Source organism: Pristis pectinata, chromosome 1, assembly GCF_009764475.1.
Source record: "Pristis pectinata isolate sPriPec2 chromosome 1, sPriPec2.1.pri, whole genome shotgun sequence".
Lineage (NCBI taxonomy): Eukaryota > Metazoa > Chordata > Chondrichthyes > Rhinopristiformes > Pristidae > Pristis > Pristis pectinata.
Window position 1 is genome coordinate 94,731,510 of NC_067405.1, and position 26,849 is coordinate 94,758,358.

The following is a 26,849-nucleotide window of genomic DNA, read 5'->3' on the forward strand; positions in this document are numbered from 1 at the left end:
AAGATATTGGATTGCATTGATAGAACCATTCAATACAAATGAATGAATATCATTTTAACATGCAAGTCAGTGATCAGACTGCATCCGGGATGTTGTGCCTAGTTTTGGTCAACCTGTGCAGTGGATGAGAAAGTGGCCTTGGAAAATGTCCAGGGGAAGTCTACAAAAATGATACATAGTTTAATAAAAACCTGTGCCAGTCAGACAAAATCAAGGTCCCGATCTACTAAGAGCAAGCAAGATTTGGAGATGATTGATTTTGCTGAATTATTAACCTGTTTGCTGTGAATTGAGCTCTGTGCCCACCTCCAGTTCATTGCAGGGCTGTCCATAAATAATTTGAATGATGAAGGACTAGACTGCAGTTCTATTGATAAATAGATTAGTCCAGTTTGAAAAATGAGGACTTAGATACACATGTGGTAACACACTGGATACAGTTGGCCCTCTAACACAGAACAATGATGTTCCTCTTTACATTGCCTACTGTTGAATGCTTGGCTTACATACAACAAAGGGTAGCTAGACCTGTCCTTGACTGTGTCATGGATCGCATCGTACAGGAGATAAGCATTACTATCGGTGACACTGAGCCCCTGTGATTTCTTGGATTGATTTTAATAGCTTGCACTTAATTGAAAACAAATACATGGGCCTCATTCACCAGTCCCTGATTACATCCCTCCCCTTTTCTTTGAACCACAGCCACTTTGGTGATGAGCAAGGGAAGTACTTGGTGGGCAAATTTAATGATAAAAAACCTTATATATAATGCTTTAATGTGTCTTCCAGAAGCTTCAGAAAGTGCTTCATGATGAATTAAAGTGCAGTGTATTTTGTATTCTTCCGTATGAGAAAGGCAGATCTACCAATATGTAATGTTTCATAAAATTGAAAAGCCAGATAAGAATATCAGCTGCCAAGGAGCTTTGTTTTTCATATTTTTGTCTGTAAATGTGAAGTAAAACTTAATGAAGATTTTAAAAATTTGATTGAAGCACACAAATTCAATAGCCATCAATTCTCAAGACAAATTTGGACCATTCTGTAGCTGATTTGCAATCAAACTCATTTTGATACTTTAAGATCTGAACATTTTAAAAATGCTGTTACTCATAAATTTTGTTCCAATTATACTTGAAAAAAATCTTGCATACGTAACACTTCTCCTGGCAAATTGTCTCGTTTGTTCTCCAGCACTTATGAATAACTATCATCATTTTATCGTGGTATCAATCTTATTGTTCAGCATTTCTTGACATCTTTTGCCTGCTTCTCTCTATTGCCCCATTGGTAGTCATTGTGAAACAGTCCAACAGAAACCGGGCAGCATTTAGGTTCAAGGCCTGCCGCTTCTTAATTAACCGATCTGGGCAAAGATAACTCTAAGGTCGGTACACGTGGCCACAAATCGGTATGAAGTAGCCAGCTGCCAAGTGCATGACTGTTGAATTCAGACAATTGGGCCAGGCTTTGATGAACATTGTCATTTGGCCAACAGACATGTTCATGTGTGATAACTGGACACCTGGTTGGGGTATTGGACTATAAGACAGCAAGACACTGAGAGACTAACCTGGGAGCCCTCATGTAAATGCAGGGTCATTGTTGGGCACTGTGACAACTTGAAGTACAAGGAGCAGCATTTGGTAACTTGTACATATAACATTTGGAGAGGTTTAGAAATCTGAAATTGGACAAGGCCCTGGAGGAAGCAGGAAAGAACTTAAACAAGGGATCAGGAGGGCTAAAAGGGGTCATAAGATATTCTTGAGAGGAGAATCCCAAGGCATTTTATACATATATTTAAAGACAAGAGGGTAGCCAGCGAAAAGAGTAGGTCCACTCGAGAATAAAGGACGCAATTTATGCATGGAGCCAGAGGAAGCAGGCAAGGTACTAAATGAGTACTTCATATCAGTATTTACAAAGAAGAAGGGCCCATGGGAACATTGATGTATAGGGGACCTTGGGTGCTGTCTGTGTGGAGTTTGTATGTTCTCCCTGCGACTGCATGGGTTTCCTCCGGGAGCTCGGGTTCACTCCCACATCCCAAAATACGTGTGGGTTGGTAGGTTAATTGGTCACTGTAAATTGTCGTTAGTGTACAGGTGAGTGGTAGGATCTGGGGGGCGTTGATGGGAACGTGTGGACAGTAAAATGGGTTAGGTTAGGATTTGTGTAAAATTGAGTGTTTGTCAGCCCACCAACCTTTCTCACTCTCCACAATTCCATCATTTTTTTTGGTGTTGCCCGCAAACTCACTAACCAGCCCAAATCATTTGTGTACTACAAACAACTGAGGTCCCAGCACTGATCCTGGCAGAACACCACTGGTCACAGACCTCCAGTCAGAATAACACCCTTTCACCACTATCCTGTCTTCTATGGTCAATCCAATTTTTAATCCAACCTACCAACTCATAGTGGATCCCATATAAATTAAATTTTCGGATCAGCCTGCCATGAGGGATCTGGTCAAATCCTTTAGTGAAGTCCACTGCCCTACACCCATCAATCACCCTTGTCAGCTCCTCAAAAAACTCAATCAAGTTTGAGAAACAAGACCTACCCTGCATAAAGCCATGCTAACTATCCTTAATAAGTCTATGCTTTTCCAAATATGAATAAATCCTGTCCCTAAGAATTTTCCCCAATAATTTTCCTATCCCTGCTGTAAGGCTCACTGGCTTGAAATTTCCTGGTTAGTCCCTATTATCCTTCTTCAAAGGAACAACATTGGCTATTCTCCAGTCTTCTGGGACCTCGCCTTTGGCTGATGACGGTCCAAAGATCTCAGTCAAGGCCCCAGCAAACTCCTGCCTTGCCTCTCTCAGTGTCCTGGGATAGATCCCATCAGCCCTTGGGGGCATCCACCTTAATATTCATCAGGAGACCCAACACCTCCTCCTTCTTAATATCAACACGCTCTAGAATATCAACATACTGCTCCCTAAGCTCACTTTCATCCATGTCTTTCTCCTTGGTGAACACCGACATGAAGTACCCAGTACCTTGCCCACTTCCTCTGGCTCCAGGCTTTGTCTTTGAGTGGACCTACCCTCTCCCTAGCTACCCTCTTGTTTTTAATGTATGTGTAAAATGCCTTGGGGTTGTCCTTAATCCTACCTGTCAAGAGTATTGCATGGCCCCCTTTAGAACTTCTGATTCCTTGTTCAAGTCCTTTCCTGCTTCCTCTATATTCCTCAAGAGCCCTGTCCAATTTCAGCTTTCTAAGCCTTACATACATTTCCTTTTTCTTTCTGACTAAACTTACAACGTCTCTTGTCATTAAAGGTACCCGAATTTTGCCATCCCTATCTTTTACCTTCACAAGAATATGCTGATCCTGAATTCTAACCAGTTGGTCTTTAAAAGACTCCCACATATCAAATATATATTTACCCAACAACAAGTGTTCCCAGTCTGCTCCCCCCAGCTCCTGTCTCATACTGTTGTAATTAGCCCTCCCCAGTTTAACACCTTCTCCTGAAGCCCAGCCTTAAATTTATCCATAACTACCTTAAAACCTACAGAGTTATGATCACTGTTCCCAAAATGCTCCCCCACTGAATCTCCAGTCTGCTGTCCAGGCTCATTTTCAAATACAAGGCCTAGAATGGCCCCTTCCCTGGTTGCAGAATCTACATGCTGTTTCAGGAAGTCCTCCTGAATGCACCAAACAAATTCTGCCCCATCTAAGCCATTGGCAGTAAGGGAGTCCCAGTCAATACTGGGGAGATTAAATTCTCCTGCTACAACCACCCTATTGAATTATCTGTTCCTCTATCTCCCGCTGGCTATTGGGAGGCCTACAATATAACCCCAACATTGCGATTGCACTTTTCTTATTCCTGAGCTCTGCCCATATTGCCTTGCTGGATGAGCCCTCTAGGATGACCTCTCTAAGTGCAGCTGAGAAATTCTCTCTGATCGGTAGTACGACTCCTCCACTTCTCCAAGATTCCTCTTTATCACATCTGAAACATTTAAACCCTGGAGTGGCCAGGTACCAGTCTTGCCCTTTTCTCAACCAAGTTTCCGTAATGGCTACAGATCATAGTTCCATATACTAATCCAGGCTCTGTTAGGCTGCTTTACCCATTATAGTCCTTGCATTGAAATACACTTCAGATCATCAATCCCAATGTGTTCATTAACCTGGCCCTTCCCTTTCTACCTATTCAATTTCATTGACCTAATCTCTACCTTCCCCTCAATCCCTCCCACTTGCTGACCCACTGCCCTGTTCCCACCCCACTGCCATGCTAGTTTAAACACTCCCAAGTAGTACTAGCAAACCTTCCTGCAAGGATATTGGTGCCCTTGCAGTTTAGGCACAACTACTATTGTGGTTTAAACAGATCGGGATAAAGGCAAGCTTGTGCAGGACTGCTAATGTTCTACCAATGTTTAAGAAGGAAGAACGGGATAGACCTAATGATTACAAGATGGTCAACATAGATGCATCATAAGGGAGGCGCACCAGCGTCGTTACTTTCTCAGGAGATTAAGCTTGTCACCGAGATGTACTGTTGAAAGTATCCTGACTGGTTGCGTCATGGTCTGGTACGGCAATTCAAATGCATGGGAACATAAGAAGCTGCAGAGAGTAGTGGACTCTGCCCAATACATCACAGGCACATCACTGCCCACCATCAGTAGTATCTACATGTGACAGTGCCTCAAGAAGGCAACATCCATCATCAAAGATCCCCACCATCCGGGCCATGCCATCTTCTCACAGCTACCATCGGGCAGGAGGGACAGAAGCCTGAAGTCCCACACCACCAGGTTCAAGAACTGCTACTTCCCTTCAACCATTCCATTCTTGAACTAACCGACACAACCCTAATCACTACAGTATAGCAACATTATGACCACTTTGCACTACAATGGACTTTTTTTTTTGTTCTAATTGTGTTCTTTCTTGTAAGAATTGTGTATAATTTAGGTTTAATTTGTTTTTTCTTGTGAATGCTGCTTATATGTGCCTGTGATGCCACTGCAAGCAAACTTTTTATTGCACCTGTGCATACACGTACTTGTGCACATGACAATAAAATCTACTTTGACCTAAGCTTTGTGGTGGACAAATTACTGGAAAGAAATTCTTAAGGACAGTAGTAACTGTCATTTACAAAGGCACAAGTTAACAAAAGACAACAAGCTTAGACTGTTAAGAGAAGGTTATACGAACTCAAATTAATTGATCTTTTTGAGGAGGTAAGTGAAAAGGTCAGAGTATACTTTGCTTGTATTTTAGCAGGGTTTTTGACAACGCCCCATTGATAAAGAAACCAAGAGGAACCAAGGGAAAGTGCTAACTTGGATCCAAAATTGATTCGGTGATGGAAAGTAAAGGTCAACATGTGTTTGTGTCAGGAATGCCGTTACCAATGAAGTTCAGCAGGGCTGAAGAGGTAAGCCCCATGCTTGTAGTGAGATATATATACACATATCCATCAATGATCCCTTAATGGTTAAAACTGGCCGTGAGGAAGAAAACTGTACACTGAAGAAAGGTATCAATGGATTGATTACCCATTCTAATGTAGCAAAGAGAATTCAATCTGGAGAATTGCAGAATACATTTGAGGGAGGGAAACAAGCCAAAAGAATACATATTAAGTGGTAGTGTACAGATAAGTGTGAAGGTGGAGAGATAATGGACTGAACATCCTTTGCTTTATTGGCTGAGGCACAGTGTATAAGGGAGATTATGCTAGACTGTAAAGCACTAATTAAACCACAGAGCACTGTGTACAATTCCCATCCCAGCACTACAAGGAGTGTGTGATTGGATTATAAAGGGGCAGACATATAAGGATACTGCTATAAATGCAGCATTTTAACTTTGAGAAAAGGATTGACTAGGTTGGGATATTTTTCTGAAGAACAGAGACAACTGGGGGGGGGGGGGGGGGGGGGGAATTAAATTATGTTAAAATTACCTAGGCCTCTCAAGGTGGATCAAAAGGACCCCTCTCCCTTGGCAGCGTAGCCAATAACTAAGAGGTGTGGATTTGAAGTAACTGGTGCAAAGATGAAGAATGTTTTCACCCAGAACGTAGTGAGGCCTGGATTCCACCACGAGAGGTAGAAAACACAAACCAGAGATCAAAAATAAGACCACTACCTGCCACGACAAAGGTGACCCACTGCCATTAGTCATCTTATTCCATCTGTTATGGGCGGCATGTCTATGATTTTAAAAATGCTCTGAAATACAGTTCATGTGCTGTAATTTACAAAGTTACGTAACAAATGCTGGGAAATGGAATTAGGCTGGAGAGCACCATTAGTCGGTCTGGACAAGATGGGCCGAACAACCTGCCTGAGTGCCATAATTTTCTGTTCTCTATATCAATCCATTCAATTGTATTAGGTCACTGTGAAAAACCATAGCAAGAATAAAACTGGAAGAACTGGCAATCATGAGAAAGGCTTTTACAGTCCAGTCGATCTCACTAGTCTTCCTCACTCAGCTGGGGATGTGCCAAACAAGAGGACTGGCCCAGAGACCAAATGAGCAATAGCCCAACAGAGTCATGGTCCAGAACTAAACCTTCCGGTCAGTATCTCAGATTCCCCCATCAAGATGTCCCGCCGCTAGGGTAGACTGGGAGAGGCGAGTACAGTGAGGAGAAAGCAGTACTGGGAATCATTAGCATCGACTCTAGACTCCATGATGTCTCATGCATGGGGTCAAACAAGAGGAGGAATACCTCCTGATTAATAACTACTGTCCTCCCTCAGCTGATGGATCAAGGCTCCTCCATGTTGAACAAAACTCTGAAGAGACACCAAGGGTGTCAAGGGTACAATGTTCAACACCAAGAGTGGCTTGTTCACACCACCACCGAGAGAACTGACTCTGAGAAAAAGCCACCAGACTGGGCTGCAGCAGGTGATGACAGAAGCAATGAAGGTAAAGCTTACATTAATCTACTCTCAGTGACTATTAGTAAGACTGACCACTGCAGAGTGCTTGCAGAGACAAAATTCTACCTCAGCACTGAATAGGTGTATTAATGAAACTTCTGCAGACATTAGACCGGTTAAGAATTAATGGTTTGCGAGGAGGCACTTCTCTTCTTGAACTACTGAAGATCACTTGGTGAAGGTACCATCAGAAAGTTCCAGGATTTTGACCCAGGAACCACAAAGGGATTGCAATGTGGTTTCATGTCAGTAGTCTTTTGTGCCATTAAATGAAGCTGCCCTGATATCTACATCCTTGTATTTTTTTTTAATGACACAAAAACCCATTGAGCGTATGTGGGCCCTATTACCCTGCAACGTGTACTCTCTCCCCTGCCCATCAACTCCACCTGAGTTCTCATACTCCTCACCTACACCAGGAGTAGTTTACAATGGATAAGTAAATTAACATCTTTGGGATGTGAAGGGAAACTGCAACAACCGGGCAAACTGCACGCGGTCACAGGGAGAACGTGCAAACTCCACACAAATATTGCCTGAGATCAGGATTGAACCCAGATTCTGGGAGCTGTGAGGCAGCAGTAGTCCCCCAGAGCAATTGTGTCTCCCTTAAGACCCACGTCATTGGATTTCTTCATAAATCCATGATATTGGATATAATCGTGAACCTATGTTACTGGCTCAATGTTACTGTTCCTGTTCATGTTACTGGATCACTTATCTGCTCATAATGCAAATGGAAACCCATACTGATGGGCATCATAAGGCACACCATGTTCCCAAATTGAAGAGATATTGTACAAAATCAGCATAGTTGCAAAAGTGGGAGTATTGTACTGAAAGCACATGCTGTTTGAAATTTTGGTTTATATTTTCCCTTTACTTGACACGAACTCTTTTGGTCTGTGTAGTTTCTTTAAGAATACATTGGAAAGACAAAGTGGCAGTGCTAAAAGCAGGGGGAGGGCCACCTCCTGTAGTTTTTGCCAAGCTTAAAAATTGCTGTTCAGGTATAATTCACTGAGGAGCTTATTTATGGAGATATATCAGGCAATCAACATGCATCAGTTTTACATGATCATAGAATGAAAGGATTGATAAATTGGTTCAAATATGAAAAGAAACAACTGTAATATTACAAATATTTTCAGAAATGTCTGTGGTGTCAATGAACAAATTACAAAAATCACAAGTAATGAATCAGGTCCTTAAAAGAGAGAGAATATCTACATAATTAAGAACATTCAGCAGGGTCAGGCAGCATCAGTGGAGAAACAGAATGCTTCAGGTCAGTGACCTATCATCAAAATGGTCATCAACCTGGAATGTTTACTTTTCTCCTGTTGGGTACCTTTCTATTTTTAATTTCAGATTTCCAACATTTGTGATTTCTTTTGCTTTTTGAGAATTTCTACTGGGCTGACAGACAGGAGTTTTTATTGTAAAAAAAAGAAAATGTTGGAAATACTCAGCAGGTCATGCTGCATCTCTGGGAAAAGAGAGCTGACATGTCAGGTCAAAGACCCTTTGACAGAACTGGAAAGGAGACAAAAGCTCCTTCAGTTGCAGAGAAAGGAGGGAACATCTTTGATAGGGTAAAACTAGGGTGACCATGTAAACTGTAAAGAACGCTATCTGGTCAATGAATGAATGGGAGCAGTTAGAGAGCCGGAACAAAGACATAAGGATGTAAGAGTTGCAAAATGCAGAGCAGGGAGACAGGCCCGGGAGGTCAGGCTAGGCACATCTTCCATTCCCAGCAGAAAAAAAAGAGATTTTATTAGTTGGAATGCCAACTAATATCTAGTTCACTTGTATTACACCCCATGCTAATGTTGGAAAGTGCACTAGGTGATGGTTTGTCACTGTTACTGTACTGGCTTAGTGTGCAATGCTTGATCACTTCAGTTACAATAGTTACCCACCTCCTTCCTTCACTCCTAAGCATCCTTTCAATTCGTGCAGCGAAATGGTTTTGTCCTCATTCAAATCGCAGTAATCGGTGAATTTCCGTCCACATTTCTTTGGCTTGGCTTTCTTCCTCAAGAAGCGCTTAAAAGGTTTCAATTCCTTCTTGTGGATATTGTTGCTGCCGTTCTTGTCCAGCTGACCAAAGTACCAGTGCACAACTCGCTCCTCTAGAGTGTGGCTTGGATCGGGCTCAGGAAACCTACGTCAAAAAACACCAAGGCCCTGTCAGTTGTAAGTGGCAGCTAGCACAATGAATGGACATAGCTGAAACACTCTGTTAGCCCTGGAGACAACCGCTGGCTTTATATAGTTTCATCTTCATTAACCTGCCTAGAACAACCAAAATTAGTGGTGCATTGGTACTGAATGCAACTGACAATTAATACTCGAGAAATAAAGCTGCCTAGAGGAAGGCTTCGATGGTTTATTTTCCATTAAGCAAGTATCATGATTTGTTTAAAAACCTAGCTATTATTAAAGGCTTTCAGACAATTGGACGTCGACATTTGGGCTGAGCACCCCCATTCTGCAGGAGGAACCACAAATGCATAGCAAATTCAAGGACCTGAGGTAACCCAAAGCACTTCACTGCCAATGAATAATGTTTGAAGTTTAGTCCCTGATTTTTTGTTTGGGGGGAGGGGGGTAGAATAAACAGCCAATTGGTTCACCTTGAGGTCTCACTAATAGCAGTGAGATAAATGTCTAACTGGTGTTGGCTAAGGGGTAAACATTAGCCTAGGGACATGGGCAATGCTGTTGGACTTTTACCACTCACTCAAGCAGGCAAATGGAACTCTGCACTCAATTTGTTTAAACTGAGGTGGAGAACAGTTATCAGGCCTCCAATAGGATATCTTTATTAGTCACATGTACATCGAAACACACAGTGAAATGGATCTTTTGCATAGAGTGTTCTAGGGGCAGCCCACAAGTGTCACCACGCTTTCAGTGCCAACATAGCATGCCCACAACTTCCTAACCCGTACGTCTTTGGAATGTGGGAGGAAACCTGAGCACCCAGAGGAAACCCATGCAGACACGGGGAGAACGTACAAACTCCTTACAGACAGCAGCCGGAATTGAACCCGGGCTGCTGGCCCTGTAAAGCGTTGCACTAACCGCTACAAAGGTTGTGTGAGCCCATGGTACCACAAGTCGGTCCAATTTACATCACTGTGGGAAGCCAGCATTCCTGCTACTGGGAAAACGGCAGGCACGCAGATCAGACAGGAGACAATCCTGGAATTCCCACCTCAAATTCCTGAAGGGCATGGTGAGCACACAAATATGGTGGTCCACCATGATACAGGGCCTATTTATCAATCTACCTCTCAAGGGAATCATTGGGTCCTCAGGGCCACAGACATTGTAGATGGATACACACAAATACACGTTGATTGAAGGTTGATTTTAGCTGATCTGATGCCAGATAAGCAAATGCTTGCATTTCTTTGAGTGAATTAGTGAATCCACAAATGCGTGCCTCAGGATAGCAGAACTCGAGCTTGCATGAACCTTAAATTTACTTGGCTTTGCCATCACTGTCCCCTGCAAAAGAGCCCCTCATTGTTTCATGGCAATCTGCCAATTGTGTTGAGATCCTGCTGTTCCTGAGAGTAGGGTGCTGCAATGTAGAAGGCTGTCTCATCAGTGAGCCCAGGGACGGCACACATTTCCATGTTACCGGCACGAAGTCACATTGGGAAATTAGAAGGCCCTACAGAAAAATAGTTCACTTCCTCATCCACTCTAATTCTGAATTCAACTATTTCTGACCAGCCACTCATCTTTTACCCCAGCCTGAAACATCATCTCATCAAATCTATCCCAGCCTTATCCTGCCTTAAATCATACCAAGTCTTTCTGACTCATCACCCATGCTCACTAACCCTTGGTCCATGGGGCCTCTGAAGTTTTCTTAGCAGCATTCAAATCCCCTTCCCCTTGTCTCCCCATGGACCTTACCTTCAGCCTTCAACTTTCAAGGGCTCAGCACTTCCTCCTCTCTCGTTTCCTTCAGCCTACCGCTAACAATTTGCTCTCTACTGCTCTGACCACAAGCACTAATTCCCTCCACGACCTCTCCGTCGCTCTTTCCTCTCCCACATTCCAAAGACGTACCAGTTAGGAGCTATGGGCATTCTACGTTGGCGCCGGAAGAGCGGCAACACTTGCCGGCTGCTCCCAGAACGTTCTCAGTAACGCAAAACAATGCATTTCACTGTGTGTTTCCATGTACATGTGACTAATAAATATCTATTCTCTTGCACATCAATGATTCAGAACAATATATAAGGGGATGATTAAGTCAGCAAAGAACTGTCATGTGATTGATGGTGAGGATGATCACTGTGGACTGGTCAGCTGCACAGAAAAATGGCAAATAGAATTCAGAGTGGCAGCACGAGGTCATAGCATTCAGCAATGCTGCCTCACAGCTCCAGGGACCTAGGTTCAATCCCGACCTCTGGGCTCTCTTGTGCCGAGTTTGCATGTTCTCCCCATGACCACGTGGGTTTCCTCCAGGTGCTCCGGTTTCTTCCCACATCACACGTTTATGAGAATGTTGCCAGGACTGGAGGGCCTGAGTTACAGGGAGAGGTTGGACTGGCTCGGACTTTATTCCTTGGAACGTAGGAGATCAAGGAATGGTCTTACAGAGGTGTATAAAATCATGAGGGTCATAGATCAGGTGAATGCGCACACTCTGTTTCCCAGGGAAAGGGAATCAAAAACTAGAGGGTGTACGTTTAAGGTGAGAGGGGAAAAATTTAAATTGAACCCCAGGGGCAACTTCTTCCACACAGAGGGTGGTGCATATATGGAATAAGCTGCCAGAGGAAGTGCTTGAGGCAGGTACAGCAACAACACTTGAAAGACACTTAGACACTAACATGGATAAGAAAGGTTTGGAGAGAAATAGGCCAAACATGAGCATATGGGACTAGCTTAGATGGGCGTCTTGGTCGGCATTGACGAGTTGGGCCGAAGGGCCTGCTTCCATGCTGCGTCACTCTATGACACTACGTACAGGTTGGTAGGATAATTGGATGCTATAAATTACCTTGTAGTTGACTGGCAAAAGAATCATAGGGCAATTCTCGATGGGCATGTACAAAAAAACTAAGTCGCAGGGCAACCGGAAAGTAAGAGGAATGAGATTGCACTGAATGGAATGAAAATTCATTCAAATATCCGGCATAGTAAAGCTAATGGCACCCAGCTCATCACAGAGGAATGGGATTGCTCTGCCAGGAGTTGGCATGGACCAGATGTGTCAAGTGGCCTCCTGCTGCCTTGAGGTGGTAAGAAAGTGCACCCGGGAGGGTAAACAAGACAAGGGAGTGCACAGTAACTGGTAGAATTCTGAGAAGTGCATTGCAGGAAGGATGTGGGAGCATTACAGCAACTACAGAGGGAGTTTATGAAGATAGTGCCAAGAGAAGACAATTAAGGGGCATGTTATTTGGAATAAAACAGGTCAGATGGAAATTTAATTGAGGTGTATAAGATTCATTTATAGAGAGTGAATGGGAAGGGCCCATCTTCTGTGTCATAGAGGCTGATAATGAGGGGATGTTGATTTCAGTTAATTGGGAGGAGGATTAGAGGGGACCACAGGAAAACCTTTGTCAACAAAGAGTGGTGAGGTTCCAGAGCAGGCCACCTGAAGCCCTCGCTGAATTCAAAAAGTGACTCCTTGTGCAACTGAAGGGCCTTAACCCATAAGGTTTTAGACCAAAAGTTGGGAAGTGGGGTCAGATGAGCCAGCTTTTTCTTAGCCTGCATGAACATGCTTGCACAAGTAACAATTTACGGCACAGGAGGAGGCTATAGCTCCTTGACCAGGCTTTTGATAGCTGTCCTGATGCCTTGTATGAAGCAGTGTTAACTTTTAATCATGTAATGCTCTAGTGGGACATCTTGTCATGTTGGAGTTGTCATTGTTGCTGGAAATGAGTAGCCCATCCCCCTTTCATGTCTCGAAGTTTCACCCGATGATGGGATAAGAGTTGGGTGCCATTAGCTTCATTATTCCAGACATTTGAGTGAATCTTCATTCCATTCAGTGCAAGAATGAACAGTTCACTGCGGTCAGTACGCCATGACTGGAAGAACTTCGTCAGATTGAATCTGGCCACAAGCTCTTTTGAAACGCCACCAGCAAACATCTAAATGAATTGTTAGCAACACACACAAAATGCTGGAGGAAGTCAGCAGGTCAGGCAGCATCTATGGAGGGAAATAAACAGTTGACGTTTTGGGTCGAGACCCTTCATCAGGACTCCAGAATCTTATGTGTGTTGCTCCAGATTCCAGCATCTGCAGAATCTCTTGTGTCTCCTAAATGAATTGTTAGCCATGCCAACTTACTAAAAGAGGACAGATGGTATGAATTTTTGTCAACATTTCAGGTCGAGGTTCTTCATCAGTACTCAGCTTACACCCTACTAGCCTCTGCATCCAGCACCACAACCTTTGTCATTTCTGCCAGTTACAACAAGATCCCACCTCTAGCCACATCTTCTCCTCCCCACCCCTTCCCTCCTCTGTAACTCCCTGGCCCGCTCAACCCTCCCCATCCCCCCAACCCCTGGCACTTTCCCCTGCAACCACAGGAGATGCAACACTTGTTCCTACACCTCCTCTCTTACCACCATCCAGAGACCTAGACAGCCCTTCCATCTGAGGTAAAGATTCACGTGCACCTCCTCCAACCTTGTCTACCTCGCTCGGTGCTCCCGATGTGGCCTCCTCTACATTGGTGAGACCAAGCACAGACTAGACAACCAATTTGGAGAGAGCCACATTAGTGGCAAGGCCAGTGATGCTCACCCATGTGCACAAAGGCACAACCACCTTGACCAATGAACAGATGTGTGGTTAACAGAGAATCCACTGCAGGGGCAAGTCTGACCAACCATGGATGCCATTAGATTCTCTCCTGGAACAAATTCTAGGTCCATTCACTCAGTCCTGTATAGCACTACAGAAAAGATAAAGCTACCTGGTAACGAGGAGGAGATTTGTAATTATGTACACATATGTTTTGTTAATTCTGTTACAACCTGGCATGAACTCATTTAGGGGACATATTTAAAACGACCATCCCGTAGCCTCCTGCATTAGGGACGTGCACCTTAAGCTTCAGTGGGTTTGGTTGAATCCTGAGCTGAACTACCACATTAGGATCGATGTGCACTGAAAATCATTTCATACCTATGCAAAAATAGTAAAATATGTGCACCTTTAAATATCATTGCATACATCATCTTGTGACTCATTTCTTATTAGCAATTGCTGTCTAGCATGACGACCCTGCCAGCAAAAGAAACTAATAAAAATGGAAGAAAATAAACAGTGGTCAGTAATTGCTAAGTTTGTGTACATTATGAAGTGCAGCAGACTCCAGTATGTTCTAGGGCATTTACACATCTCAAGGCTGACATGCTTTTCAGGTCATCTCAACATCAGGATGTATAATTTTATGGCAATACCATCCAAACAGCTTGTTACTGAATGTGTGCGTCTAATATACTTATATGTACACACAAGCCACTCTCTCAGAATAATGCATTACTTCTGTACCAAAATCCAATGGTAAAGAAATGTGAAAAGCATTTAGAGTGATAAATTAATCATTCCTCTATTATTACCACTGAAGCCAGTCCCAAAAAATTTCCAGTTGCAAATTTCAAACAAGAAATCTGACTGATCTGTTTTGATTTTAACAATGATATTCTGAGGCATATTTCCCCTTGCATTCTTCGATTGCCCAGTGACAACATCCTCCCAAAACCTGCAGCAGCAGCACCAGAGAACTGAACAGTTATAGGCTGCTGGGAGTCCGATCAGAGACAACCCAAATGGACACGTGGCCAAGAGCAGGACTGAACAGGCGTGGGTCAGATCAGGGGTCCTGGACCCGAACCATTAACTATTTCCCCTTCCATCAATGTTGCCAGGCCTGCTGAGGGTTTCCAACACTTTCTGTTTTTGAACAGACACGACCTTTTCCCACACAGGATACAGGTTCCAAAGCTGCTGCTCCTTCCACTCGAACCCACATAAAGAATGCTGCTGGAATCCACTCCCCTAATTTAATTTACTGATCATTTCACATTGGATTTTTTTTCCCCTCATGAAAGCAAATGCATTTTTATTTGGTTTTACTTTCCTAGATATCCATAGCACACCACACCTCAGTGATGTGTTGAAATACAAAGTGTTCCCCTGAAAACCAGTGTCTCTTTAGTGCTGTGTTGAAACATTGAGAGGCTAAATCTGGTCCTCCACACAGGCTGCACTACTGCGGCACCCAGGAAAGGTGGGATGTAACATTGCATGAATCGGCGCCACAATGACGTGGTCCCTGCCACACTTATGGAATGTCATCTGTGTTTTGGGGATATTTATTCACTTCTTGGTCATCCCTAAAATAATGGCCTGCGTTTTCCTTCCCTCTGTCCACACCCCTCACTCACACTCCCAGTTGTCTCATCCACTTCCAATGTGTAGAGCTGAACTGTTAGCCAACACTAACCTGCAGCTGAGTTATGGCAAGGTCTTCAACCAAGGCTCACAGGCATGCCTAAACTCCCTGCCCACTAAACCATTCTCAAAACATTTTGCTCATGGCAAACCCCTCGCCCCCAGCTATGTCAGCTGTCAATGTGTTAAGAATTTTCCAACACTACTGAATGCCCCTGACATTCAGAAACATGTAAAACTATTATAAATGAAATGAATAATTACATTTTTAAAATCATTAAAGATCACCTTGAAACACAATGAAGAAAATCGAAGCAAATGCAAATAACTAAAAAAAAATCACTCATTACATGCTCAACACGAAACTGAAGCAGATCACACAAAACAAAAATCGGAAAATGCTGTAAAGACTCAGCAGGTTAGGTTTGTGGGAAGAAAAACAGAGTCAGCATTTCTGTTTTTAGGTATTGAATCCTGAGGGCTTCGTCGGAAGGTCTTTAACCTGAAACAGTAACTCTGTTTCTCTTCCCACAGATGCGGCCTGAACTGCTGAGTGTTTCCAGCATTGTTGGTTTTTATTTTAGGTTAGGCAGCATCAGTGGAGAGGGAAATTGTCATCACTTCAAGTCAATGATCCTTCAACAGAACTGGAAGAGTGAGGAACGAAATGAGTTTTAAGTTGCATAAAGGAGAGTGGAAAGAGCTACAATACAAAATTATATATCCCAGAGATGACCTGAAAAACAGGTCAATCCTGAGATGCTTAATTGCCCTGGAACATATTGGAGTCTGCTGCACTTACTTCGTAACATACTGAAGAGCTTGTTCCTGTGCTGTACTGTTCTAGGTTCTATATTCAGACACAAATTTAGCTATTACTGAGCACTGAATGTATGTGATGAGGTGGAGGTCAAGGTTATTCAGGTGACATTTATTTCAGTGCAGGCAGTTAGAGACAAAAGAAAGAACAGAACATATTGGTGCCAGATACTGTTGGAAGCATGAAACAAAACAGAATGCTGGGAATGTCCAGCAGATCAGGCAGCATCAGTGTAGAGAGAATAACTGAGTTCATGTCACAGATGGACGACCTTGCACTATGACTGGCCAGATCTGAGACAAATTGGAAGGTTAGTTACTTGAAGCTTTTGAATATTGAGTCCTGAGGATTGTGATGTGCTCAGAAGATGAGATGCTATTCCATGAACTTGTGCTGGAACTTTGTAAGGGGCCACCACAGAGAGGTAAGAGCGGGGTGGAGAATTAAAGTCAAGGGTGATAGAAGCTCAGGATCACCCATGCAAACTAAACAGATGTCTCAATGAATTCATGCCAGCATATGTTTCAATCCTCCCATTCTTCATTTAACTCGATTTCCTTCTTCCTCATGCTCATTCAACATCCCCGTAAATCCATTCAAAATATTTATCTCTTTACCCCAACTATTCCCTGTGAGAGTAAGTTCCACCTTCTCCCAGCTCCCTCAATAAACTAGTTTCAATGTGAACCTGGTGACTATTTTAACATGTTGGCTGCTAATTTTGGTTTACCCCACGTGCAAATATTCTGTGTTACTCTGTCAAAACCTCTTAATTTTTTTATACCATATCTGAATGTTTGTAACAAAGCACCTATGAAAAACCTTCATGAAAGCCTTTAAAAAGTTCATAAAGACACGTTCTGCCACGTTCTCTCATCTTTACAAGCAAAACGTAAATTGAAACTAATTTTAATATATACATGCTTTGATTTCCAAATATATGCATACTTTGACTACTTTTTAAATTATGAATTTTACAATGTTCCATCTCACATGAAAACACAATCTACACTATGGGACACTAATTGGTTATGTGGGGTTGGAAAAAAATTTCAAGCTGACATTTAATTCATGTGCTGGAGATACATTTCATCTTTTTTTTAAAAAAAACACTAAGCAGCAGGACTTTTGAGTGATTAATTGCTGTTTGAATCGAGAGCTGTGTCAAAGTTCCCTTTTTGAAGTTCTTCAGGTTTTCTAAGTTGATGGGTGTGGGATGTTTGCTGATAAAGTTTTTCCTTGAAAAAAATACCAAAAGGGAAAAGAAACATGTGTAATAAATATATCCCAAAAACTAGTATTCTGCCAGATAAAGTGTGGCTGCATGTACTAATGGAATGTGGACTACATAAAAAAGGAACAACTGCCAATATTTTACACTTCTTGGTGCCTGGAAATGCTTAAAATTTACAATTTGTTGGCGGAAAATGGGATGGTAAAGCTGCTGTTTAAATTTTCTTTTGATTCACTGAAGGATGCAAAACATGCCTTCAGTAATAGTTATAAATTGCAGATATTCCCCTTTGCTTTATCTGGCAAGTTTTCTACTTGAAGTGATTGAGAGGGGATTAGAATATACAAGGAATTCTGTGGGGAATTTGAGGTTTTTGCTGAAGTTTCTATTAGGGAACAGACTATTTTTCCTACATTTGCCTTCCAAGCATAGCAAATACTAGTCAGAGGGCAAAGGTGTCTCACAAATCTCTCTTAACCACAACCTCAGGAGGACACTTCTGTCTTCCAATGCAGCCATCCCTTAGATGTCTCAGAGCAAAACCACTTATGAATTATAGGTTTAAAGTAACAAATAAAAATGAAATAGAAGCATAAAATGCCCTTTGACGAAGAAAATCAAGACAGATTAATACTGTGTGGAAATACTCGGGCAGATGAATTTTGATGAATATTAGTCCACTGTTTTTAAGGGTCAATTCTTCTGATGGTTTTGGGTGTTTACTGTTTACACTTTAGTTCTGAATGATGCACCCAGGTCTGCAATGGCATCAGGTCCATTTCAGTAAGGGCCCTTGCATAGCTGGTGGGGAGATAAGACATTTGTCCCAGCAGTCACGTGGGTAGTAAAGAGATTAGTTTACTCCCTAATAACTGGGGGAGGTTAATGCATTTCAGGACTGTGGGCATCTTCAGAGCACAACAGAAGGAATAGCTGAAGAACCCGTGAGGCAGATTGGTCTGAAGGTAATCAATGATATGGACCTATGGCCTGATTGGACATTATCAGCAAGGAATGAGCCTTGCCATGAAAAAAGGGGCCAAAAAATATGGCCCTTACCCTGCGGTTTTCCAATGATTAACTTAGGTGGTTGGAAAATCAAGGTCAATGATTCCTCAATCAGCGCTCCCTGAAAGTGCAGCTCCTCAGAATAGACATGGTGGTATTTATCAGATCCAATCTTGTTCAGCAACCCACAGACCTCAGAAAGTCTTCGCTCTTCCAAACTTCAGTTATAAAGCAGCCAGAATCCAATTCTTTCAGTGCAGCATCACTGTTTAAGATTTGAATTTCTGTCTCTCTTTTTGTTCTGCTGTCTGGTACACAGACTGCCTTTTACGGAAGTGTTTTACATATACTGCACAGTTTATGCTGCAATGGATCGTTGCATTGTTAATAAACAATTGAGTTATCTTCCAAAACCTATTTTGCCTTTCCAATGTAATTTACTCCAACTGGAAAACGATTCCAGTGCCTTGCATTCTGTTAAGTCTCTGGCATGTTCCGTGTAAACATTCCTTTAACTTTTTTTTAAAAATTGGGCCCATGTTTAAATATTTTTCTTTTCTCCTCTTGTGATCTCCTACATCAGGCACCAGTCTCTGTAGTGTTATCAGAATATCCCGCAGTGCCTTGCCCGATAATTACCTACTCTCCCATGGGAAATCATGCCAGCTCTGCTCTGCATCTCCCCCTCCCCTGAACTACAAAGACAGATCTGCACAACATCAAACCCCATTCACAGGGACAGATATCAAGTCCGTGCAATACTTGTATCAGGGAGTCAGCAGCACACTGTATCTCTCATTATTTTTATTATCATCAATTTCAATGTGACTAAATGAGTCGATTTTTACTTCAATTTCATGAGATTCCTGGATTTTATTTGATTTTGGTGGAGTGGGGGAGAATTTGAATTCTGTGATTCTAACCTTTGATAATGACATTGGGCTCTGACTGGTAAAGCCAAAGTCTGCTCTAATTCTCAGATTTTGCACAATGATTCCTTTCTGAAATGACAGCTTTTTGCCATGTGAACCCTAGATTGGTGGCTTTGATTTTCTGTTCCGTACCTTAGAGGGAATCACGCTTCAACACGTTGAAAACCGGGCCACATTGTCGAAGTGAGCGCTTCAAAAGCGAGCAAGTCAAACTTTAAATGGGGGGCAGTAAAATAGCAACTCGGGCACTGCTAGGAGTTCCTTCCATCACCTGGTAGAATTAGTGTGCAGGAACCCCAGCCCTCCAGCCAAGTGGGAAAGTGCAGCAAGTTCTGAGGACTCCGTGCAACAGCCCACCACTTCTTCACCAGGGACTCATGTTGGGAGGCAGGATTTGCCAGGTAGAAGATTCATTTAAAATGCTAATCAGAGTCCTAAGTGATACTTTTGGACTGAGCGGGGCAGACCTATATGCTCCAACTAGCTTCAGGCAGATAGAGTCATAGATCTATCATATGATCTATGTATGAATCATAGAGTCATACAGCACAGAAACAGGCCCATCACGCCCATGCTGATCTTTTTGCCCATCTATACCAATTCCATTTTACTGCATTAGGACTGTATCCTTCTGTGCCTTGCCTATTTAAATGCCTCTCTAAAGATCCCTTAAACATAGTGATTGAATCTAATTCCACTAACTCTTCTAGCAGTGAATTCCAGATATCAATCTTTCTGTGTAAAAAAAACCTTTCCCCACAAGTCCCTTTCAAAACTCCTTCCACTCACCTTAACCCTATGCCCACTTATTTTCAATACCTCTCCCATGGGAAAATGATTCTGACTATTTGCCCCATCTATCCCTCTCATAATTTCATATCCTTCCACCAGGTCACCCTCAACCTCCTTCACTCCAGAGAAAACAAACAGAGCCTATCCAATCTCTCCCATACCTAAAGTCCTCCAATCCAGGCAACATTCTGGTGAATCTCCTCCACAATCTCTCCAGTGCAACCACATCCTTCCTAAAGTGTGGCAACCAGGATTGCCCACAATCCTCCAAGTGCAGGTCTAACAAGCGTTTCGGAAGGTTGCAACATAACGTCCCAACTTCAGGTATTTAAAGCTCTGTCCTGTGAAGACAAGCATGCCATATACCTTCTTCACCACCATGTCTACCCATATTGGCACTTTCAGGCAACTACAGACTTGAACCCCAAGGTTCCCCTGTTCATCAATATTCCTTAGCGCCCTACTATTTACAGTACATGTCCTACCCTTTTCACTTCCCAAAATGCATCACCTCGCACTTATCAGGATTAAATTCTATCTGCCAACACTCTGCCCAACTTGCCATCTGATTTATATCCTGCTGTAGCCTTAGGCAACTTCCTCACTATCCAAAGCATCACCAATTTTTGTGACATCCACAAACTTACTACTCACATCCAATTTGTTAAAATATATCTCAAGCAACAGGAGTCCCAGCACTGATCCCTGTGGTATGTCACAAGTCAGACTTTGAATCAGAAAAGTGTCTTTCCATCACTGCCCTCTACCTCCTATCACCAAGCCAGTTTTTGATTCAATTAGCCAGCTTGTCTTGGATCACATGTGCCTTAATCTTTCAGACCAGCCTACCATGCGGGACCTTGTCAAATCCCTTACTAAAGTCCATATAGGTAATGCCTACTGTCCTGCCATTTTCAATCTGCTTAGTTACAGCCTCAAAAAACTCAAATCAAATTAGCAAGGCAAGATTTCCCCTGCACAAAGCCATGCTGACTATCCCTGATCAGCCCTCGCCTTTCCAAATATACAGAAAACCTATCCTGTTGGGATTTTCTCCAATAATTTCCCTACCACCTACCCAAGGCTCACCAGCCTGAGGGGTATCCCTCCCCACCCAAAGATTCTCCCATCATTCTTGCTAGGTTTCTCCAAGCTCCAGTAGTCAGCCTACTACTGTTGTCACGAACAACCTGTCCTGGACAAACCACGTGGGTGCCATGGCCAAGAAAGCTCGCCAGCGCTTCTACTTCCTCAGGAGGCTAAAGAAATTTGGTTTGTCCCCTTTGACTCTCACCAACTTTTACTGATGCACCATAGAAAGCATCCTATCAGAATGTATCATGGCTTGGTATGGCAACTGCTCTGCTCAAGATCTCAAGAAGCTGCAGAGAGTTGTGGACACAGCCCAGCACATTATGGACACCAGTCTCCCGTCCTTGGACTCTGTCTTTACCTCTCGTTGTCTTGGTGTAGCAGCCAGCATAATCAAAGACCCCACCCACCCGGGACATTCTCTCTTCTCTCCTCTTCCGTCGGGTAGAAGATACAGGAGCCTGAGGACACGTACCACCAGACTTAAGGACAGCTTCTACCCCACTGTGATAAGACTATTGAACCGTTCCCTTATACAATGAGATGGACTATGACCTATGACCTCACGATCTACCTTGTTGTGACCTTGCACCTTATTACACTGCACTTTCTCTGTAGCTGTGACACTTTACTCTGTACTGTTATTGGTTTTTTTTTAACCTGTACTACATCAATGCACTCTGTACTAACTTGATGTAACTGCACTGTGTAATGAATTGACCTGTAAGATTGGTTTTTAAGACAAGTTTTTTCACTGTACCTCGGTACAAGTGACAATAATAAACCAATACATTGCTGCCCCTCCACCAATCCGGGCCAGCCCAAGAAAGATCTCCCGAGAAACCTACCCTCTTCTGCCCCATTTCTAACTGCAAGGTGTTGCCCTGATGCAGTCAAACTGAACTGAACTGAACTGGATTGGACTTCCCCACAGTGAGACTGCAGAGAGGCCAGTAACTGCATTCCACGGGCAACTCAGCACAGCTCTGTGCGGAGGAAATTCTACCCCACCATCATTTCATAGTGCAGTGGACTGAATCAGGAAACACTTAAGTCATTGCTTTTGTTCCTTTGTGGAAACTCATAAATAACATTCTTGAGAAGGGAATTTTAAAATCCAATGCATCACACTTCAGACAAGTCACACTCCATAACTCTCACATTCGTCCACCGTCTTCCAGCTGCAGCCACAGAAACATTCTGGGCTGGTGACCTTCCAGGAATGACACATTTTATATTCGCTGCCAATGAAGCTGCTTCCATTCTTTAAACTAGTGATGACTTTACACTGGCTGGAGGACATGTGCAAAGCATTATTTAACCGTGTGAGTCATGCATCTCCAAACAATGAAAGAACGATACTGTGTTCTACCCATTCTGTATAGCAGTTTTTAAATGTAATATTCCACCAGAGGGCACTAAGCATGAAACTATTTATCTGAATCTTCACTGATTTATTAACAAAATTAGAAGAATTTGCTATAGGAAAAGGCTATTCAACCTAATGGTTGGCTCCACTATTTATCATCTTGACTGATGAACAGTTCAGCTGAATAACTCAATGCATTCCCCAAAAACTGTTCCATCTATCACAGTCTCGAAAACTTACTGATTGCCACAGCATCTACAAGGCTTAATGAGAGTGTTCAAATTTTTATTGCACCATATTTGATCAATTGCTTCCTGCATAGACCAGCTCTGATTTTAAGATCTTGCCTATTTGTTCCCCATATCCCTACCAGAGGTTTTCCTTGCTTATCTTTTCAATATTTTAAACAGCTCTCTCCCAAATTCAAGGGCATGCAAGCTAAGTGGATCCTCTAATTAACTCTCAGTGCTCTGGCACCAATCTAGTGAATCTGTTCTGCAAACCCTGCAGGGTTAGAAGGTGGACACTGAAGTGCAGCATCAAGACCCAAAGACATCACCCCAGCTGGGGTCTCACCAAGCCTCCTTACAATTAAAGCATCACTTTGTCCTCTTGGTATTCCAGCTCCCTTCAGAAAACCCTGAAGCCTCCGACAATGTCCCTAAATTCTTCAAAGTATTCCAGATTTCTCTTCCTTTTAAGAATGATTTAAGTTGACTGTGCGAAGTGTCCCGTCCTTGTGTGCAAGCATCTGAATGCGTGTTATTTCTCAAACCAGCATAAAACCGTTTTCAAGATGGCTTTTGAAAGTGTTCCACCCCCAAGACATTTCTGTAAATTAAAATCTACACCAAACACATTGGGATGGATCATACTTGCCTTGACCATCTGATTCCGTGGGGCCCCGTCTATTTGTTGCCCTACAATACATCAGGCTGTGTGCCTATCTGGTCAAATACAGGAGCCCAGGATGAGCTGGAGATCAGACACCGGTACATCTCATCTCCTGATCTGCTGCTGGACTTGCCAGCTAGCCCAATGGTGCAACGCCAACGTGTTGAGGAGAGGGATGGTGATACAAGAGACTACAGATTCTGGAGCATCAAACAATCTGCTGGAGGAACTCAGTGGGTTGAGCAGCATCTGTGGGGGGAGGGGGGGGGGGGAGGGAAGGAATTGCTACAGGGTTTTGACCCCCAGATGTTGCTCGATCCGCTAAGTTCCTCCAGCAGAATGTTTGCTACTGAGGAGAGGGGCCAGATTCACTTCACAGCCAGGCCCTCAGCCTTATCTCAACAAGATTCATTTAAACATGGTCATGGCACGGTAGTGTAGCAATAGGGCAGGCACAGTAGTGTAGCAGTTAGCGTAACACTATTACAGCGCCAGCGACCCGGGTTCAATTCCCACCACTGTCTGGAAGGAGTTTGTAGGTTCTCCCCGTGTCTGCGTAGGTTTCCTCTGGGTGCTCCGGTTTCCTCCCACATTCCAAAGACGTGCAGGTTAGGAAGTTGTGCGCATGTTAAGTTGGTGCCAGAAGTGTGGTGACACTTGCAGGCTGCCGCTAGAACACTCTACGCAAAAGTTGCATTTCACTGTGTGTTTCGATGTACACATGACTAATAAAGATATCTTATCTTATCACCCACTCTTTTGGGAAAAGCCAAGCGTAACTAAGTGGATTTAATTATTTATTTTAATATTTATCATTATTTGCTAGCATTTTAATTTTTTTAAATAATTTTAATTCGGTAATTATTTAAATGTACATGGACAGTTTTAAAGCATTTCCGGCTATCATTGGCAATTCACAACTGTCCCAAAAGCCACACTGATGGCAGAGAGCTGTGACAGGCCATCAGGAATCGAAGGGCAGTGTCTAATGGCTTCCCACTGTACAGAGGCCAGCTCTGCCTCTCCAGTTCCAAGGGTCGGCCTTGCTTATCCAGAATGAGTTATTGTAGGTGGATGGCAAGTTCAGCCACTTGGCCAAATACAGGCCAGCTCTCTTAGAATCAGGGTAAACTTTACAGAAAGTTCTCACTAACTAAAACCTAACTGTTAGCCCATAGAGAGGTCAACTTGATGTCTTATACAGAACCATACAGCTGAAATCAATGAAATCAGCTCAAAACCAACTGAGGGGAAAGCCAGGGCAGCAGTTCAGCCCAAGCTGGAATTATTTTACTTTGGGTCAGTGGGGCAATTTCATGATATCCAAGGTCTGAAGCCGTCCTCTGATTATAATACAGAACACTCTAAGTAATTTGTAATCTATTGTCGATTTCATTTCCATTAGGACTAAGCCCAAAATGGCCAGGAATGTGTGCTGAAGCCGTTTGTTTTACTGAATCATACGTTTGTTTTTTCAATAATTCAACAATGTTATCCCATGACTGGCAAGTGTGGCTGGAGTTGATTCAAGCCAGGAATGGCAATTCCAAAATAAATACAGGAACAGTAATATTTTTTCCCCCCATATACAAAATTTTGGTCACAGGCACAGCCTTTCTGAAATTATGGAAGCTGCTGTTGTTCCGGAGTCTCTATCGCTTGTACACCGGCCTAATCTACAGCTGATGCATAGATATCAGCACATCACTGTAAGCATGTTGCACATTGCTTGAACTCCGCTCTCAGGTAAAATGTATCCTCGTGTTTTCCATCTCCAAAGCCTTTGACAAGGTTTGGCACGAATGCTGCTGGAGATTCAATATAATCTCAAATCACTGGAGCTGAGCTCATTTTCATGCTGGTTTTCCATTAGCTCAACAATACTATAAAGCTCTGTCCCCTCTACCGGCCTGTTTCTTCCCCGGTTCATAATCACCTTTTAGATCTCATATCTGCAAGGCATGCAGTTTAAATTCCACTTGCAATTCATTAGGTGCATCATTAAATCCTTCTCTACACACTGCAGGAGTGAGAATCTGGTTTCTTTTAAATCTTTAAAGGTGAATTTCACCAGTAATATAACCAGCACGGGTCTCCGAATATCCTTTACCTCATTAAATTCCTCCGATTTCAAAATGGAACTTCCATCAGCATCACTATTGCCCAGATGCTCTTAGTCTCCCAGACCTCAGATGCAATGAGCCAGTGGCCAGTTACAGAAGTGAGATCAAACACAAAGTAGCATCGGTTTGAGGTAGCCAGTGTCCGTTATAAGGACAACAGATAAGTTTCAGCCAGAATCAGTTACAGCAAGACCAGGACCAGTTACGGTGGGACTGTAGACTGCTGCAGAAGACTTCGAATCAGTTTCAGCGGGGCTGTGGTCTATTACAATGGGAAAGGCCTATTTTGTGCCCAACTCTTAATTCCTTACCAGTCAAAAGCCTTTCCAAAAATAATAATACTGCCCCATGAGTAACACTAATGTAATACCTCATTCAGAGATCAGAAGAAAAAGCTTAATATCTGATTTGTATTCTCTTATACCTGTTGCAATCTTGACAATATTTCACTGTTACTGCATTTAGTGTAAACTTGACATTTTAATATTACATGTTTAATTATATAATTGCATCATTTTCAATTATCTTTCTCCTCCCTCTATTCTCCCTGTGAGAGGGTCAAGACCCTTCACAAAGCTTCTTCCCAAAGTACATTTTCCTGGAACTCCGAACAGTAAAGCTCTATTCCTCATTCCATCCTTCAATCCTCCTGCACCGTGCAACCTCCAAACATTGTTTTAAGTTATACTAGAGCAGTAGACTGGTCAAGTTATAGGACAAGCAGCTAGAGTTCCAGAAGGTGTTAACCAGAGACATGGATTTAAATTGCAACTAATTGAAAAAAAAGTCTTAGTACCTGTAAGCGTGAAACTACCTGATTGTTGATTAAAAACCCATCTGGTTCACTAGTGTCCTTATCCAGTCCAGCCTATATGTGACTCCAGACCCACCAATGTGTTTGCCTCTTAACTGCAACTGTAACTCACAGGCAAAGAGAAGTTGACAATAAATGCCAGTGTTGGCCACCAATATCCACATCCAATCAATGAATAAAAAAAAGACTGAAATTTCCTGAAAAATCTGAAACTTAAGAAACTTGTCACCATCCAGCCAAAGCAGTCTGCCTGATCAGTAACCTATTCACCACATTAAGTATTAAATATCTGCCACCTTGGCTGCACTGTGTACTGTCAAAAGGATGCACTGCATCAACTTGCCAAGGCTTCTTTGGCAG

General features: G+C 42.9%; 1 protein-coding gene across 5 annotated transcripts in view; it reads right to left on the minus strand.

Moving 5' to 3' along the window:
* smoc1 (SPARC related modular calcium binding 1) overlaps positions 1 to 26,849 on the minus strand; it is a 230,342-nt gene that overhangs the window by 23,582 nt on the left and 179,911 nt on the right. For all 5 annotated transcript variants that reach the window (XM_052016872.1, XM_052016879.1, XM_052016864.1 and 2 more), the window contains one exon: positions 8,871 to 9,115. In XM_052016872.1, coding sequence (XP_051872832.1) covers positions 8,871 to 9,115 — 245 coding nt within the window. The remainder of the gene's footprint in view (positions 1 to 8,870; positions 9,116 to 26,849) is intronic.